The sequence below is a fragment of the Staurois parvus genome, unplaced genomic scaffold, assembly GCF_062004578.1.
Source record: "Staurois parvus isolate SC_StPar_1 unplaced genomic scaffold, SC_StPar_1.0 ptg000262l, whole genome shotgun sequence".
NCBI lineage: Eukaryota > Metazoa > Chordata > Amphibia > Anura > Ranidae > Staurois > Staurois parvus.
Window position 1 is genome coordinate 4,720,720 of NW_028318058.1, and position 18,694 is coordinate 4,739,413.

The 18,694-nt window shown below is 41.0% G+C and overlaps 1 protein-coding gene across 2 annotated transcripts in view; it reads right to left on the reverse strand.

Moving 5' to 3' along the window:
• Positions 1-14,702, reverse strand: part of LOC149459361 (uncharacterized) — a 40,938-nt gene extending 26,236 nt beyond the window's left edge. Inside the window, exons 1-3 of one of the 2 annotated variants that reach the window (XM_089681249.1) lie at positions 14,545-14,702; positions 9,043-9,096; positions 6,526-6,603 (exon numbers count right to left, since the gene is read on the reverse strand). In XM_089681249.1, the coding sequence (XP_089537375.1) occupies positions 6,526-6,589 (64 nt within the window). In that variant the 5' untranslated portion in view covers positions 6,590-6,603; positions 9,043-9,096; positions 14,545-14,702. The remainder of the gene's footprint in view (positions 1-6,525; positions 6,604-9,042; positions 9,097-14,544) is intronic. The other variant, XM_089681250.1, reaches the window with a different exon arrangement.
• Positions 14,703-18,694: the final 3,992 nt, after the last annotated feature.

The following is an 18,694-nucleotide window of genomic DNA, read 5'->3' on the forward strand; positions in this document are numbered from 1 at the left end:
TAAATTTTATAATAGATTAATGTATACATGAACCCTTACCTTGTAAACAGCCCATGCATATACAGGTGAAATTCGAAAAATTAGAAAATCGTGCAAAAGTTTATTTATATCAGTAATGCAACTTAAAAGGTCAAACTAATATATGAGATAGACTCATTACATGCAAAGCAAGATAGTTCAAGCTGTGATTTGTCATAATTGTGATGATTATGGCTTACAGCTCATGAAAACCCCAAATCCACAATCTCAGAAAATTAGAATATTGTGAAAAGGTGCAATATTCTAGGCTCAAAGTGTCCCACTCTAATCAGCTAATTAAGCCATAACACCTCCAAAGGGTTCCTGAGCCTTTAAATGGTCTCTCAGTCTGGTTCAGTAGGAATCACAATCATGGGAAAGACTGCTGACCTGACAGTTGTGCAGAAAACCATCATTGACACCCTCCATAAGGAGGGAAAGCCTCAAAAGTTAATTGCAAAAGAAGTTGGATGTTCCCAAAGTGCTGTATCAAAGCACATTAATAAAACGTTATGTGGAAGAGAAAAGTGTGGAAGAAAAAGGTGCACAAGCAGCAGGGATGACCACAGCCTGGAGAGGATTGTCAGGAAAAGGCCATTCAAAAGTGTTGGGAACTTTCACAAGGAGTGGACTGAGGCTGGAGTCAGTGCGTCAAGAACCACCACACACAGATGGATCCTGGACATGGGCTTCAAATGTCATATTCCTCTTGACAAGCCGCTCCTGAACAACAAACGTCTTACCTGAGCTAAAGAAAAACAGACCTGGTCTGTTGCTCAGTGGTCCAAAGTCCTCTTTTCTGAAGAGAGCAACTTTTGCATCTCATTTGGAAACCAAGGACCCAGAGTATGGAGGAAGAATGGAGAGGCACACACTGCGAGATGCTTGAAGTCCAGAGTGAAGTTTCCACAGTCTGTGTTGATTTGGGGAGCCATGTCATCTGCTGGTGTTGGTCCACTGTGCTTCATTAAGTCCAGGGTCAATGCAGCCGTCTACCAGGAGATTTTGGAGCACTTCATGCTTTCTTCCGCAGACGAGCTTTATGGGGATGCTGACTTCATTTTCCAGCAGGACTTGGCACCTGCCCACACTGCCAAAAGCACCAAAACCTGGTTCAATGACCGTGGGATTACTGTGCTTGATTGGCCAGCAAACTCACCTGACCTGAACCCTATAGAGAATCTATGGGGCATTGTCAAGAGAAAGATGAGAGACATGAGACCGAACAATGCAGAAGAGCTGAAGGCCGCTATTGAAGCATCCTGGTCTTCCATATCACCTCAGCAGTGCCACAGGCTGATAGCTTCCATTCCAGGCAGCATTGAGGCAGTAATTGCTGCAAAAGGGGCCCAAACCAAGTACTGAGTACATATGCATGCTTATACTTTTCAGAGGTCCGATATTGTTCTATGTACAATCCTTGTTTTGTTGATTGCATGTACCGTATTTGCCGGCGTATAAGACGACTTTTTGACCCTTGAAAATCTTCTCAAAAGTCGGGGGTCGTCTTATACGCCGGTACACATGTTTAGGGGGGCTGCGGCATTAAGTACAGGGGTTTGCAGGGGCTGATGTCTCTTACCTGGATCCAGTCCCACGACGATCCGGTCCAGGAAGCGCGGCGTCTCCTTCAGTTCGGCCACTGGATGTTCGTGCGGCTGCTCGGCTCCGCCTCCTCACCGGTGATTGGCCGCCAGAACTGTAGCTCAGGAAAGGCACACAGGCGGCCAATCACCGGCGAGGGGGCGGAGCCGAGCAGCCCCGCGAAAATTGAGTGCCGGAGCAGCAGGTAAGTGTTCTGTGTAGAGGTGCTGCTGCAACCACATATGCTGGCTGCAGCAGCACCATACGAGAACAGGGTCAGCAAGTCTCAGTGGGAGGAATAGTGCCCCATCATTGGTGTCACTGATACCAATGATGGGGCACTATTCCTCCCACTGACACCAACGATGGGGCACTATTCCTCCCCCCCACTGACACCAATGATGGGGCACTATTCCCCCCCCCACTGACACCAACGATGGGGCACTATTCCACCCCCCACTGACACCAATGATGGGGCACTATTCCACCCCTCACTGACACCAATGATGGGACACCATTCCTCCCACTGACATCAATGATGGGGCACTATTCCTCCCACTGACACCAATGATGGGGCACTATTCCTGCCACTGATACCAATGATGGGGCACCATTCCTGCCACTGATACCAATGATGGGGCACCTATTCCCCCCACTGATACCAATGATGGGGCACTATTCCTCCCACTGATACCAATGATGGGGCACTATTCCTGCCACTGATACCAATGATGGGGCACTATTCCTCCCACTGACACCAATGATGGGGCACTGTTCCTCCCACTGACACCAATGATGGAGCACTATTCCTCCACTGATACTAATGATAGGGCACTATTCCTGCCACTAATGCCAATGATGGGGCACTATTCCTGCCACTAATACCAATGATGGGGCACTATTCCTGCCACTAATACCAATGATGGGGCACTATTCCTCCCACTGACATCAATGATGGGGCACTATTCCTCCCACTGGTGTGCATTGGAAGAGGGGTAGTCTTATACGGCGAGTATAGCCCAAACACTACATTTTAGCAGGAAAAGTAGGGGGGTCGTCTTATACGCCCAGTCGTCTTATACGCCGGCAAATACGGTAATATTCTAATTTTCTGAGATTGTGGATTTGGGGTTTTCATAAGCTGTAAGCCATAATCATCACAATTATGACAAATCACAGCTTGAACTATCTTGCTTTGCATGTAATGAGTCTATCTCATATATTAGTTTCACCTTTTAAGTTGCATTACTGAAATAAATAAACTTTTGCACGATATTCTAATTTTTCGAGTTTCACCTCTATATATACATTCACCAGCCACTTTGTTAGGTACACCTGTTCAATTGCTTGGTAAAACAAATTGCTAATCAGCCAATTACATGGCAGCAACTCAATGCATTTAGGCATCTAGACGTGGTGAAGATGACTTGCTGAAGTTCAAACTGAGCATCAGAATGGGCAGACTGGTTCGAGATGATAGAAAGGCAATAGTGATTCATGTCAATATGGACCAAAATACCTGAGGAATGTTTCCAACACCTTGTTGAATCTATGCCATGAAAAATAAAGGCAGTTCTGAAAGCAAAAGGGGTCCAACCCAATACTAGTAAGGTGTACCTAATAAAGTGGCTGTATATGTGTATATATATATATATATATATATATATATATATATATATACAGACAGTACTGTGCAAGGGTTTTAGGCAGGTGTGAAAAAATGCTGCAAAGTAAGAATATTTTAAAAAATATATATTTGAATTGTTTGTTTTAATCAATTTACAAATGCAAAGTGAAATCAATATTTGTTGTGAATACCCTTTGGCTTCAAAACAGCATCAATTCTTACACTTGCACACTTTGTACGCTTGCACAAAGGCAGTGACTTTGAAGGATTAGACTCAAGTGTATGATTATCCAATTATATCAAGCAAGTGCTAATGATCATCAATTTCATATGTAGGTTGAAACACAATCATTAACTGAAACTGAAACAGAAACAGCTGTGTAGGAGGCTTAAAACTTGGTGAGGAACAGTCAAACTCTGTTACTAAGGTGAATTTGTAGAAGACAGTTTTATGTCACAGGTCATATACAATGGTAAGACTGGACACAGCAACAAGACAGAAGTTATTTATACTGCACGAGCAAGGGCTCTCCCAGTTAAAGATTTCAAAGCAGACTGGGGTTTTAGGAAAAGGGCAATGTTAGGGACCATAGATGCAATGGCTGGCCAAGGAAATTTAATGCAGCAGATGAAAGACCCATCATGCTTATTTCTCTTCAACAGTGGAATGTGTCCAGTAGTGCCATCAGCACAGAACTGGCGTAAACCAGTGAGATCCAGGTACACCCATCTACTGTCTGGAGAAGTCTAGCCAGAAGTGGTCTTCGTGGAAGAACTGCTGCCAAAAAACCATACCTCATACCTCAGACATGGAAACAAGGCTAAGTGACTCAACTATGCATGAAAATATAGGAACTGGCATAAAGATGCTCTGGTCTCATGAGTCAAATTCTGAAATATTTGGCTGTAGCAGGAGGCAGTTTGACCACCGAAGGGCTGGCAAGTGGTACAATAATGACTGCATGCAGGCAACAGTGAAACATGGTGGGGATTCCTTGCAAGTCCAGGGTTGCATTTCTGCAAATGGAATTGTAGATTGGTCAGGATCAAAGGTGTCCTTGATGCTCAGAAATACAGGCAGATACTTATCCATTGTGCCATGCCATCAGGGAGGCATGTTATTGGCCCCAAATTTATTCTGCAGTAGGACAATGACTCCAAACATATAGCCAATGTCATTAAGAACTATCTTCAGCTTAAAGAAGAACAAGGAGTCCTGGAAGTGCTTATCTGGCCCCCCACAGAGCATTGATTTCAACATCATTGAGTCTGTCTGAGATGACATGAAAAAACAAAAGGATATGAGGTAGCCTACAACCACAGAAGATCTGTGGTTAATGCAGGCCATAGACGGGTCGTTTATCGGCCGATATTCACGCCATTAGTCGGGCAATGCCGTTGGCCGTTTTTCGCGGATCTTCTCGTTTCTTTTTATCAGTCATGCTGGAAAATCCTCAAAAACCAGCCATTTTTCATGAGCATTGGTGGCAGCATCCATGGCAGCAACAACCGATTTATTTGTTTATCGGCCAACAATTCAGCTGATAAACGGCCCATCTATGGCCAGTCTAATTCTCCAAGATGTTTGGAATAACCGAACTGCTGAGTTCCTTAAAAAACTGTGTGCAAGTGTACCTAGAAGAATTGATACTATTTGAAGGCAAAGGGTGGTCACACCAAACCTTAATTTAATTTGGACTTCTCCTCTGTTCAATTATGTTGTTCATTGATAAAAATAACATTGCTGTCTCTGAAAGCATTCCTAATTTACAGTAATTTTTTCATGCCTGCCTAAAACTTTTGCAGAGTACTGTATAAACATTCTAAATACTTTTTTTTATAAATGATCACATAATATTTGTTCTCAGCTGCATAAGGGGCTTAGAGAGGTGTGGGTGGAGACTGTGGGGAAGGATGTGTAAGCAGGAGGCAGAGAAACAGCAGTACACTTATCTTCTTAGTGATTAGCTGTGCAGAAGGGCTTTGCAGCACAAGTCTGACCATTGGAGGACAAGCAGACTGTGCTGCCAGCACAACCAGAAAATTGACCATGCTAGGATGGATAAGCTTCATTGCTTGGATCAGCCAGTTTGAAATAGGAAAGCAGGGGTACTGGCAGGATTGCCAGGCATTTCACACAAAGGAAGCAAAGCAAAGAGAACAGGATATTTTTTCATACAAATACATGGAGCAATAGAAACATATCAGAAATATGAAATGTTGGGATAACATACACTATAATTAAATGAATTAATTTTTAAGCCTTCATTCACATGGACCTTGTTTGTTTAAATAAACAAAATTGGAAATATAGTGTTTATTTATAATACCTTGATCACTTTCCCCCTAAATGCACCTACATTTACATGCTTTTAGACACATTTACGTACATCTAGTCTGCTCCTGGACTCGCAGAATTCTATTTAATCTGAATGCAATTGAACTGAATGCACTAAATAGCAAGTAAACATACAGTATGAATTAAAATATTTAAAATAATTACATTAATACGCATTGAGAAATGTCTTATAAATGCATATAAACACATTTATGTAATTGCCCCTGTGAGACCTTAATCAATCAATAAATATTGAATTAAAATTCCCCCATCATTTTTTTAATATCCAGTTCCCAGCAATTATGCTGGACATGCTGGATAACAGTTGTGTTTCAGAATTTTAGCAATTGCAATCTTGTAAAAATATATCTGCAGTGCTTATTTGTCTTCACACAAACCCAGTCTGATGATTTATGCAAGCAAATCATTTTCTCCTGTGCACATTGCAATGTACAGTAATTCGTAAAGGGGAACAAAGTTCTCCTAAATGATAAAATGAACTTTGACTTTCAGCCACATCACTTATGAGATACTATTTTAAAACTACATAAGTTACATATTAAAGACATCTCTGCTCCCCCCTCCCGCCTTTAAAAAAAAATATTATACTTTAGGATGGACTTCAAAAGCAAAATGCTTCACAGTCTAGGCATCTCAGACAGATGGCATAAATATTTGAATTTATGCTCCAGGAAAATACATTTCTTAATCAGGAACTACCTGTATAATCTTTCTGGCTGTTCAGTGCAGTAAATATTACAAAACCGACTGTACAATATGCCTTATCAGGCATTCAGATATTTCCTCAAGACTGAATTAAAGAAAGGATCTGTTTTTTTATTTTTCATATTTCAAGTGATCCATGAAGATGCAGAGTTTAGAAGAGATTTTCTTGAAGAGAGTTTTCAAAGTTTCCCAAACATACCTATAAAAGCATGATATTATATATTTTACTTACCTGATCCGCCAATATTTAAAATAAGCCAGGTGTAAAAAATGCAAAATATACTCTTCATACCCATGCTGCGTCTTTAATCTACAAATACAAAGTGTATATAAGGGAATTTGTATGCAGCACCATTATAAATGGCTTTGATATCATACACTGTGAATTTAAAATTAGTATGTAGCCTGGTAAATTAGTACACACATCATGGACACTGCATCTCCAAGTAATCTATACTGTACAACGTCAGCTAAAAGGTTGGTTTTGTAACCTACTATGGAGGTAATTTATTAAAGTGTAGCACCCTTCTAGTTAACTATGGGGAGCTAGACTTCATTTGTTAGTTAGGGCTGAGTAGCAGCCTGGGTGTGATAGCTAGCAGGGTCAAATTGTGGTCAGAGCTGAGAGGCTGAGCAAACTAGCTCTCTGGAATTCCCCCCTGCTCTAAGACTTTAGGGAAAGATCTAGAAGCAGTGGGTGGATCTGATAAGTTGCTGGTGTGTACCCCTAGAGGATCCTGGCCAATCCCCAACAGGAGGCTTGGCAAGGGGCCAGGACAGCCTTTAAGAGTAACTGAGCCTGCTCAGCAGCAGGAGTTGGAGCAGAAGGAGGAGGAGGAGAGTTCAGGTGGAAGTTGAGGAGACTGTAAGGCTGGAAGGTAGGAGCCTAGGAGGGAGCCCAGATGGAGAGGGGCTGATCTACAGGCAGAGGACCTTGGAAGGAGGAAAACTCAGCACTTCACTTGCTCCCTGAGGGAGGACCACCTGTGAGTCAGGGAAGAGTGTCCCAGCTAAAAAAAATACCAATACGTGTAAATTAATTGGTTTACATGAAAGTTATAGCATTTACAAATGGCAGTATATATACTGGAATTTTTTTTTTACTAGTAATGGCGGCAATCAGCGACTTATAGCGTGACTAAGGGACTGCGGCCGGCAGTCAGACACTGGGGGGAACTGACTTGGTGTCACTGACATCCCCAGTGACACCAATACAGTGATCAGTGCTAAAAAAAAAGCACTGACACTGTACTAATGGCACTAGGCAGAAAGGGGTTAATGTCTGGGGTGATCAAAGGGTTAACTGTGTGCTGGGAGTGTTTTACTGGGGGGCGGTGTGTTGGTGCTTCACTGTTAGCACACTGCTCTGGATGGCTGTGCACAGCCATCTAGAGCAGTGTGACCGAGCTGACAGGGAGGAGGACTGAGTCCTCTCCATCGGAGACACTCGGTAATCACCGGGCACTGGCGGGTAATCACCAGCCAGGGCTCGGTGATTGACAGCTGCGGCCTTGAATGGTGGCACAGGTAGGGTGCGCACGTGACTCGCACGTGACTCGCGCATGCCCCCTTCCCGGAAATACAAAATCATGTATATATACATGATTTTGCACACCCCTGCCACCCTGTAGCAGTATTTCTGCTATAGGGCAGCAGGGATGTGGTTAAGGTGGTAATTAAACTCATGTAGTGCCTTATGTGTATTAAATTAGCCTCAGAACCTGTGTGATTAATATGTGTTTGGTGTTAAAGGGATGAGGTGGAAACCCTAGGAAAGACACTCATCTGAATGAGAAAATAGCCTGAGGGTCCTTCTGTCTAAACATTTACTTATAGATATCATTGGTCCTGTGAGTTTGGGTAGGGACCAAGCCTAGTACCATATGTATGCTGCCACGTAGTCATCAGGGAAATGCTTTCTGCAGATGACAATGTGTTTAAAGTAGAGGGTGAACAATTTTTTTTTTTTTGGACACTAATGGCTTCTATCACTGCACTGTATCAATGGTGTGCATAATGTGAGAGCAAAAAATGTTCAGAATTAGGTTCTCCTAAAATATTAAGTAACCAGGTATACGTTCTAGGATAAAACGCATGGCATGTATGTATGCTATGTATTTTCATACTGTTTTTCTTATACATTCAAGTTTTATAAAGTTAGGCTCCATGCGCACTGACTTACAAATTGCTGCTTCTGCAGGAGTTTTGTGTTTTGCCTGTAGAAGCAGCTCAGTGTTATCCTATGCACCCATGCACATTAGGATGATTAGAGGCATATTTTAGGCTCACCTTTTAGAGGCAGGAAAAAAATTCTTCTGGTTTGCTTTTTTGATTGGAGCTTTCTGGCAGAAAAAATGCTAAATTCTCCTACACTGGCCTAAACTGAGTACAAAAATGCTCAATATCAGTGTTTTTTCTGCCAAGGGAACTGCCGTTTTTTTAAGCCCAGTGTGCATGGAGCCTTAACAGATATGTTGGGTCTATGTAAAAATGACCATTGTCAGGAAATCAACTCCTGCATGTCATAAGACATTTTCTTGAGGGTGCAGCTGTCAAGGGAATTAGTAATAAAGTGTCTACCCCACCACGCCAAAAACATACTGATACATATCAACAACTACCCACGGCCTAGAAATTACCAATAACTACAGCATTTAAATCATAAATCTTCATATTAGATTAAAGTTCATCATTTCCAAATGAGAGTGTTCAGTATGAACAGTAAAATGCACTTGTCTATATAACTTACATTTGCTTGAGGATTTATAGTGGTGAAGATGTAATGCAGGCACTGGTCAGGAGACTGGCGATGATAAAGGTAATTATTATTATTATTATTATTACACAGCATTTATATAGCGCCAACAGTTTGCTCAGCGCTGTACATTACAATGGGAGACAATACATGAGACAGTACAGTAACAATACAATAAAATACACGAGGGGTTCAAGGGCCCTGCTCCTTGGAGCTTACAATCTAGGAGGGAGGGGAGAGTGGTACAGGAGGAAGTAGCTGTGGGGGATGGAGTGGTGGGGAGAGTGGAGGAGATCAGTAGTTAGGTGAGGACGGGGTAGGCTTCTCTGAAGAGATGGATTTTCAGGGTGTGCCCAAAGGTGAGGAGGGTAGGTGACAGTCTGATGGATTGAGGTAGTGAGTTCTAGAGGATGGGGGAAGCCCTGGAGAAGTCCTGGAGATGGGCATGGGAGGAGGAGACCAGGGAGCTGGAGAGTAGGAGGTCTTGTGAGGAGCGGAGAGTGCGTTTTGGGTGGTAGATGGATATCAGGTCGGTGATATAGTTTGGGGCAGTGTTATGAACAGCTTTGTACATCAATGTTACTATTTTGAATTTTATGCGTTGTGCAATCGTAAGCCAGTGGAGGGATTGGCAGAGGGGGGTGGCGGATACGGAGCAGTTGGTAAGGTGGATGAGTCTGGCTAGGGCAATAGGCTAGGGTTATAGTTCAAATACTTTTTACCCTCTACATTTGTGATGTACAGTGTGCACTACAGGATGAAAACACTGCAAATGTGTTTTCCTTAGTAGCTTTCAATTTGCTTGCAGAGAATATAAAATAACTAGTAAAGGTGTCTTTTTATTATTTTCACAAAAAAGAATGTGTAATTATTGCTCAAGGAATTCAGTAACTAGCACAGGAAAACAACGTACATTGTTTGTGCTCTATACTCCAAAACAACATATTTAGCATGTGCTGTATAATATACCATATAGATGAAAATTCACCATAAGCAAGCATAGTTTGCCAAATATTAATACTATATTTACAATGTAGTACCTTCATACACAGTTCTGTGTGCGGAGTAACCGCTTGATACTGTAATATAATATAAAAATAGGTATACTGTTGACAAAACAATAGTTATACTACTGACAAAACACAATATACTGCAATATAATATACCAAAAAAGAAAGACACAATAAAACATGAAATATAAAAAATATTCATTAGTACCTCCTGGCTGCATCTAATAAATTGCCTCGATTTTTCAAACCAGGCTTTACTTGCTGTACTTAAAAGTAACAGTGGTATTTTCTTCTGTCCTGTTCGTCCTCACATTGAAATGTGGTTTGTGTTTTTCTTCCAGTATGACTGGCTTGTGGCTTAAAAGCCACATCTTTTCTGGAGGGACCTTAAAAAAGCACCCTATCTGAGGATTGGAGGGAACTGGAGATAGAGAAGAGGCACAAAACAGGGCCAACAAAAGAAAATAGGATCGGCTGGAGGCTGAGTACAGACACAATAATGCAGGCCATAGACGGGGAGAAAATCGGCCGATTTTTCTTTTAAAAAATGAAAAATCGGTCATTCAAGCGGCCGACGTTACCAGCAATGGTAAAAAAAATCGGCCGATTTTCATCCCGTCTACAGCCGGCAAAAAGTGTCCCTGCAGAGAGCTCTGCTATTTCTTTGACAGTTCCTCGACATTTATAGCAGTTGCAACAATGTATCTATTTGTATCCATTTAGGATACAGATGTTTTTATTCGGAAACAAATAGATACAATGTTGCAACTGCTATAAATGTCGAGGAACTGTCAAAGAAATAGCAGAGCTCTCTGCAGGGACACTTTTTGCCGGACTGGAATTCCTCTTATTTTTCATCCGTCTTCTTCTTCTTCTTCTTCTTCATCATCCTCTTCTTCTTCTTCTTCTTCTTTTTCATCATCATCATCATCCTCTTCTTCTTCTTCTTCTTCTTCTTCTTCTTCATCATCCTCTTCTTCTTCATCATCCTCTTCTTCTTCTTCATCATCATCATCATCCGCTTCTTCTTCTTCTTCATCATCATCCTCTTCTTCATCATCATCATCCTCTTCTTCGTCATCATCATCCTCTTCTTCTTCTTCATCATCCTCTTCTTTTTCATCATCCTCTTCTTCTTCTTCTTCTTCTTCATCCTCTTCTTCTTCTTCATCATCATCCTCTTCTTCATCATCATCATCCTCTTCTTCTTCTTCATCATCATCATCCTATTTTTCTTAATCATCATCCTCTTCTTCTTCTTCTTCTTCTTCATCATCACCCTCTTCTTCTTCTTCTTCTTCTTCTTCATCATCCTCATCTTCTTCTTCATAATCATCATCATCCTCTTCTTCTTCTTCTTCTTCTTCTTCATCATCCTCGTCTTCTTCTTCATCATCATCCTCTTCTTCTTCTTCTTCTTCATCATCATCCTCTTCTTCTTCTTCTTCTTCTTCATCATCACCCTCTTCTTCTTCTTCTCCTTCTTCATCATCCTCCTCCTCTTCTTCTTCATAATCATCATCATCCTCTTCTTCTTCTTCATCATCATCATCCTCTTCTTCTTCTTCTTCTTCATCATCATCATCCTCTTCTTCTTCATCATCATCCTCTTCTTCTTCTTCATCATCATCCTCTTCTTCTTCTTCTTCTTCTTCTTCATCATCCTCCTCCTCTTCTTCTTCTTCATCATCATCATCCTCTTCTTCTTCTTCATCATCATCCTCTTCTTCTTCTTCATTATCATCCTCTTCTTCTTCTTCATCATCATCCTCTTCTTCTTCTTCTTCTTCATCATCATCCTCTTCTTCTTCTTCATCCTCTTCTTCTTTTTCTTCTTTTTGTCTTCCTCTTGCAGGTCACTGCTCATGCGCAGATTTTTTATCGGTAAAAAAATCGGCCGATTTGCCCATCATTGCCGCGAAAATCGGCTGATTTTTTTTCCAACTTTACCGATAAAAAAATCTGCCAAAATACCGAAAAACGGCCGAACAAATAGCCCACTAACGATCCGAAAATAGGCCGATTTTATTTTCAGCCGAAAAATCGGCCGATTTTCGACCCATCTATGGCCTGCATAAAAGGGTTTGCTGGAAGCTATAGAGTGGATGCAGAAGGTAGAGCACAGCAGCTGTTCAAGGGTGGTGATAGGGCAGAGGAGAGGGGCATTACAGAGACATTGGAGGTAGAGGAGAATAGCAGTGAAGAAAGGACCCTGGAGGCAGAAGTAGGGGATACTACAAGAAGGTGAAGGAGAGAAGCATTTTAGGAGGATTCCTTTAGCATATGAGGGGTGTACTACAAAGCGGACGGGTAGAGCAGTACAGGGGAACACTGGAGTAGAAGGAAAGGTATGGTACAGGGAAGAGACTGGAAAGAAATGACAGGTGCACTACTCTATGAGGTGTTGGAAGGGGGGATATAAAAAAATCCATGTTTTTCCAAATCCCCAAAGTCTGCTGTTCCCAGATATGCTGTTGCTAAAGTGTATGCATGTGTGCTTGTACATATAGCCATATAATAGCAGTTTGGCAAAAATACTTACTGTACTAGTAGGTGATACAGAATAGCATACCACTTCATTTACAAGGGATAGTTGTTTTGTGGAAGCAGTTTGTAGTTGGTCACAAGCAATGTGTATCTGCAGCAGGGGCGGACTGACCATCTGGAAACTCGGGCACTGCCCGAGGGCCCGGGGTCAGTAGGGGGCCCCATGAGATGCCCCTGGTACCTTTTTTGAGTTTGGGCAAGGACACAGGGGCCCCATGATCCCCTATTGCCCGGGGGCCCCATGAGTTGTCAGTCCGCCCCTGATCTGCAGATGCATTGTTCAGCACTTAGATTGCACATTAGCATTCCTAACAGATCAAAACTCCAGAGCCTTACCTGTCCAGCTGTTTGAAAGTCCACCACTCAGCAGACCTTAGACCACATTGACCCAGCTCAATCTTAGTACAAGCTAAATATGCCAATTAATTCACCAGTGTATACCATACATGATAGCTTGGGAAAAGGATCTTTCTATGGACCTTGAGTTGGATTCTTGGTGCTCTCGTCTTTGATCCTCTTTTCAGGGTATCTTGAATGTCTCACTGATGGAAGCCAATCTCAAGGTCTTCCCCAGGTGGTATTTAGTCCCTTCTTGACTTTCAAAACTGTATCCGAAAAACTCTCAATACTGTTTTCAAGGGTGCTCTACATATGTAATGAAATTTAGTGGGGTTGTCTAAGGATACAGGGGAGATGATTTACTAAAATTGGAGAGTGAAACATCCAGTGCAGTTCTGCACAGAAACCAATCAGCTTCCAAGTTTTTTTGTCAAAGCTTAATTGAACAAGCTGAACTTGGAAACTGATTGGTTACCATACACAGCTGCACCAGATTTTGCACTCTCCAGTTTTAGTAAATCAACCCCAGGATTTCTGGAATAGGGTTTTTTTCCTATAACTGGTATTACAGTCCTTCAACAGCCTTAAATTGCACAGCTCTTAATGATCAATTTTATTTACCATTCTTCCTGCCAAAATTTCAGTAGCGGAGCATTGGAAAAAAACCCTCAGTCTCTCTGAGGTGAGTGAAACATAAGATCTCCTGGATCATGGTTCATGAACAGATTTCCAGTACGAATAATGAAAGGATGCAACAATTTGAGAAAACATGGGGCACATGGGCTAAATATATGCATATACAGTTAACTCCTTGTTAGGCAATGAACTCTGTGTTTTAAAGCGAGTCCTAGGTTTACTTCTCCTGTTCTCTTTTCTTCTTTCTTTTCTCTTTCCTCTATGCTTTTCCCATAATTGCCTTATCTTTGTAATTCATGGATGCTTAGTCTGGAAAAGTGCTACTAAATAATTGGATTGACAATGATAGGTTGAATTGCCTCATGTTTATTGTATAGATGATTGCTACTGCTGGGGATGTGATAAGAACTGTGACCCTTGAGGGTCTCTTTTTGTCATCAACCATTTCTATACAATGTCTGATATGCCTCTTGTTGGCATAACAGTCCGATGTATGTATTTGTTCAACTTTATCTCGATTAAAATATCACCAGCATAAATAATCCATAAAAACTCCTGCCACCCTTTGAACAACCATAAAGCCAGTTCATTGCCCCAACAGTACCCCAGGCATCTGTCCAGTTTCCCTGGAACTAATTACACCCTGTAATAACACTTGACTGTCTATTTTCAATAACGTTATTATTTAGAGCAAAATAATTGCAAATCTCAATCTTACTATTGTATTGTATTGTTCTGCAGATATGAAGACAGTTTACTTTATTATTTTAATTGTTTATATTCAAATGGGAGTTTGAATTTCATCTCAGCTTTAATTCAAAATCTTCGCTAAAATTAAGCTTCATATTTCAGGGTAGACGTATCTGTGACACTAAGCACATTAAACACAATAATCTAGATGCTACAACTAAACACATGATTTTATGTTATGCTAAATGCAATGTGTATTTTAAAATAAACTTACTGTTTGGCATCCATCTACTAGTAATTTCCATCAAGTGATATTTAAGTCACTGCTTGTAGAGAGCTCGTTCATGAAAGTTACATGGTAGTGAGGATATACAAATTTGGTTGGTGCAGAGAAAAAAATTCTGGCCTTTTACATTCATTTTGTGCCCTGTGCTTGTCACATGTCCTCACTTTTAGGAAGAAGATGAAAATGCTGAATAAGTTTTTACTTAAGAAAAGCAGAAGTGGTACAACTTGCAGATCACAAATACTTAATTTATGACCAGTTCTTGGAGAGGGAGATTACATTTTCAAGATTCAAATTGGCTGTAAATTACTGAGAAAGATAAAATTTTACTATCTACCAAACCACCTACTTTAAAGAGAAATCAGTCACCAAAAGGGCAATTGTAATAGTCTGTATTCGTTCTCTTGAACTGTTTTGTAGTGAAGCCTTAATGCTCGGGGATTACATAATCTTTGTATTCTCTACACCTCAGAGCAGAAGTGTTAGGATGTATAGCTGTCTTTACTTCTGACTGATATCAATGCTGATAACAGACACAGAAAATCCCTCTGTTAGGATTACATGAAATAAAAATGTTGTTAACTGACAGTCTTGTCCTCCTCCTACAGCTTGAAGAGCATATCAGTTATCAGCCACAAGCTCAGGAAGGAAAAAAACAGTTTACATGTGAACAAGCTTCCACTAAACTGACATTCATGCTGATATACCTTCTCTTGAAAGGGTGCACAGGAAAAGAAAACACATACAGAAACACACATACAAGAGAACATGTCCTACATGTCCAATACACTGTACTGAAAAGGAAGTGGAGTACAGGTATAATATCATGTGATGATCGTAGCTTAGGTTTAGCTGTCTTTTAGAACCGGGATTTTTATTCACCATGTGTTTGTGTTCAAATTTCATCAGCGCTATGGATGTGCTGCAAACAAATAAATAATGCTATATGATTGTGTCTTGTACATTTTTATAATATCAAACAGGAATTAAATACACTTAAAATAGGGTCTCTTTCGCTTACAGAAAGACTTACACAATTGTTTATACTACATAGGATCTATTATACTTCAAAGGCAAAGTAGGGAAACCCCAAATTGCCCTAGATGTGACAGGGGACGGGCAGATCTAACATATGTTGTGGAGGTGTTCTAAGCTACATCGGTATTGAAGTGATGTTGTAACATTTATCTCAATATATCAAGTAACATTACAACCTGAACCCAATGTTAGTTCTTTTCAGGGATCTCCAAATTTTCTAAACAAAGGGCCAGTTTACTGTCCTTCAGACATTAGAGGGGGCCAGTGGAAGTAGAAAATGGCCCAGCGTTAGTGGGAGTAAAAAAATGACATAGTGCCTGTAGTCAGTAGAAGGAGAAATAGTGTCCCATCATTGGCATAGCTGGAGGAATAGTGCCTAATTGTTAAAATCAGTGGGAGGAATTATGCCCCATTGCTGGTGTCAGAGGGAGGAATAATGCCCCATCATTGGTGTCAGTGGAAGGAAAAATGCCCCATAGTTAGTGCCACTGAGAGGAAGGATTCCCCACTGTTGGTGTCAGTGGAAGGAATTATGCCTCATTTTTTGTGTTAGTGGGAGAAAAAGTGCCATGACAGCCAGATAATGGCAAGCAAAGAGCCACATTTGGCCCACAGGCCATAGTTAGAGACTTTTTACCGTACATTTTTGTGGGATTTTTAAGGCAATCTTGAAACATATACAAATATGTCACTTGTTAAAAAGATCAACATTTTATTTTAGCAAGAACTATTTTTTGCTAAAATAAAATGTTGATCATTTTAACAAGTGACGTCCCACAAAAATGTAAGGTAAAAAGTCTCTTTGTATGAAAATAGGGATGATGGCAACCACACCCTAAGCTACACTCATTGACCTTTCACAGGCCATAGTTTGGAGACCATTGATCTATTGAATATGCTTGATTAAGAATCTGTGCCTGCTGAATTGCAAGTCCCCATTATTAGATTGTTATGCATGGCACGTAAGATAATAGCTCAAAAATGGATATCTCCAAACCTCCCTACACTTCCTGAGTGAAAAAATCAGGTGTTCCAACATAAATTGTCCACAAAAGTTTGAAAAAGTATGGACTCCATGGTTGGCCGATGCCTTACTCTTACAAATACCCAAGCTGGTATAATAATGCGGTTTACAAGATACAGGGGCAATACAGCAAACTCTGATAAAGAGTAAATAGGAGACCATAGTTTCTCCTTTATTGAAATAATAGATACAATGGGTATAACTGTAGCTGGATGCTTATTATAGACAGGTTCCTAATACTGCTTGATGATATCAAAACCTGTATATCATGTCATTATAATGAGAATATATTTTATAAGGCTGACCACTATAAAGGCCAATTGTAACTATACTATGGAACTAGTATTATTGGTATTGTTCGTTTGTCGTTTTGGTTTTTGTAAGTTGTTGTAAAAACATGCAATGAGGTTGATTAACTTAATCTGGAGAGAGCAAAATCTGGTGCAGCTGTGCATGATAGCCAATCACTAACTTCAAATTCAATTTGTTCCATTAAGCTTTGTAAAAAACCTGGAAGCTGTTTGGTTTCCATGCAGAGATGCACCAGATTTTGCACTCTCCAGTAAATCAACACAAATGTGTGTATACAAACCTACCAGAAACAAAAATCATGATTTCCACAGAGAGACCATATACCGATTGCAAAGCTTAGGGCTGGAGGAAGATGAAGTTACTGGCAATGTTAACTTGGACCATTCTTACATATCAACTGACAATATTGGTAAGTGGAAAGACATCCATCTTGAATGATCTGATCGCTGATTAGTTAGCAGCTTGTTTACTCCATATTGATAATATTCATAACAATGTGGTTTTAATGGTTTAGAAATACAGTCCCACACTTGTATCACTGGTTTCCATGCGCCAATGGGGTATTCATACTCCAGGAAAAGAAGCCGTTAAGTACACAAACAAAATCTATATCTAACAGAGAAATGTACGCTGTGTCTAGAACCCTGTAGCTGTTACATGCCAAAGCTGCCACCTCACAAGGTTGGAAACAACATGCTCTGGTTTGCCCAAGGTTTGCAGGTGTTCTGACAGACCCTTGTGATGGCAGCTCCTCCTTCAGAAAGTACAAACCCATCAGTAACCCAATTGCCCCTGATTATTCCAGCTTCTCAGGAACATACCATACCCTTCCCAGCAAACCTGGTCTTCCTAATGCCTTCAGTAAACATCAGGGGCAGACTGACCATTTGGAAACTCGGGCACTGCCCGAGAGCCCGGGGTCAGTAGGGGGCCCCATGAGATGCCCCTGGTACCTTTTTCATAGGCTCTTTTGAGTTTGGGCAAGGACACAGGGGCCCCATGATCCCCTATTGCCCGGGGGCCCCATGAGTTGTCAGTCCGCCCCTGGTAGACATGCAAGAGAATCCAGGAAAGAACTCGTCCACCCTAGTGCTTTTCTTGCAATCTCTAACCAATATGAAGTTTCAATTCTGTACAGTGTTGTCTTATATTATTGTGTACATTCTCAGGGAATGCAGTTTGGGGACTTTGGAGGAATGATGCTACACCAAAATCTATTTGGAAGAAGTTACCTAGAGGCCATTTCAATGTACATATTTTTAAACGCTCTCACTGTTAGTCATCTCTACTGAATACATCAGGGAATGTGATTACAACATGGTACAATAAGTACTGTTATTATATAGTATGCATGTGAAATGAGCAAATGTGCCTCTAGGGATGAGCCGAGCCACCTTGGGTTGTGTTCAAGCAGGGTTAGGAGAACTTCCTTAGTAACCATTTACAGCCAAAATATGTCATGTTCATCCATGCCTAAAGCCCAAAGACACTGCCTTCATGTGCATACATATTGTATTTACCACTTATACACAGAAACAAGATTTACTATTGATTGAAAAAAGTTAACTTCCAAAAATGTAGTAACTAGAGATGAGCGAATCGAACATGGCGAAGTGGAATTCGTTTCGAAGATCAGGAAAAATTCGATTCACGCCGAATCCGAAAATTAGCAAACTTTGGATGCACGAATCGAATTTTCCCAAAAATGGCGGCAACATATGTGGCGACGGAGCGGGGATCTCTGGGAAGGCGTGCAGACAAGGC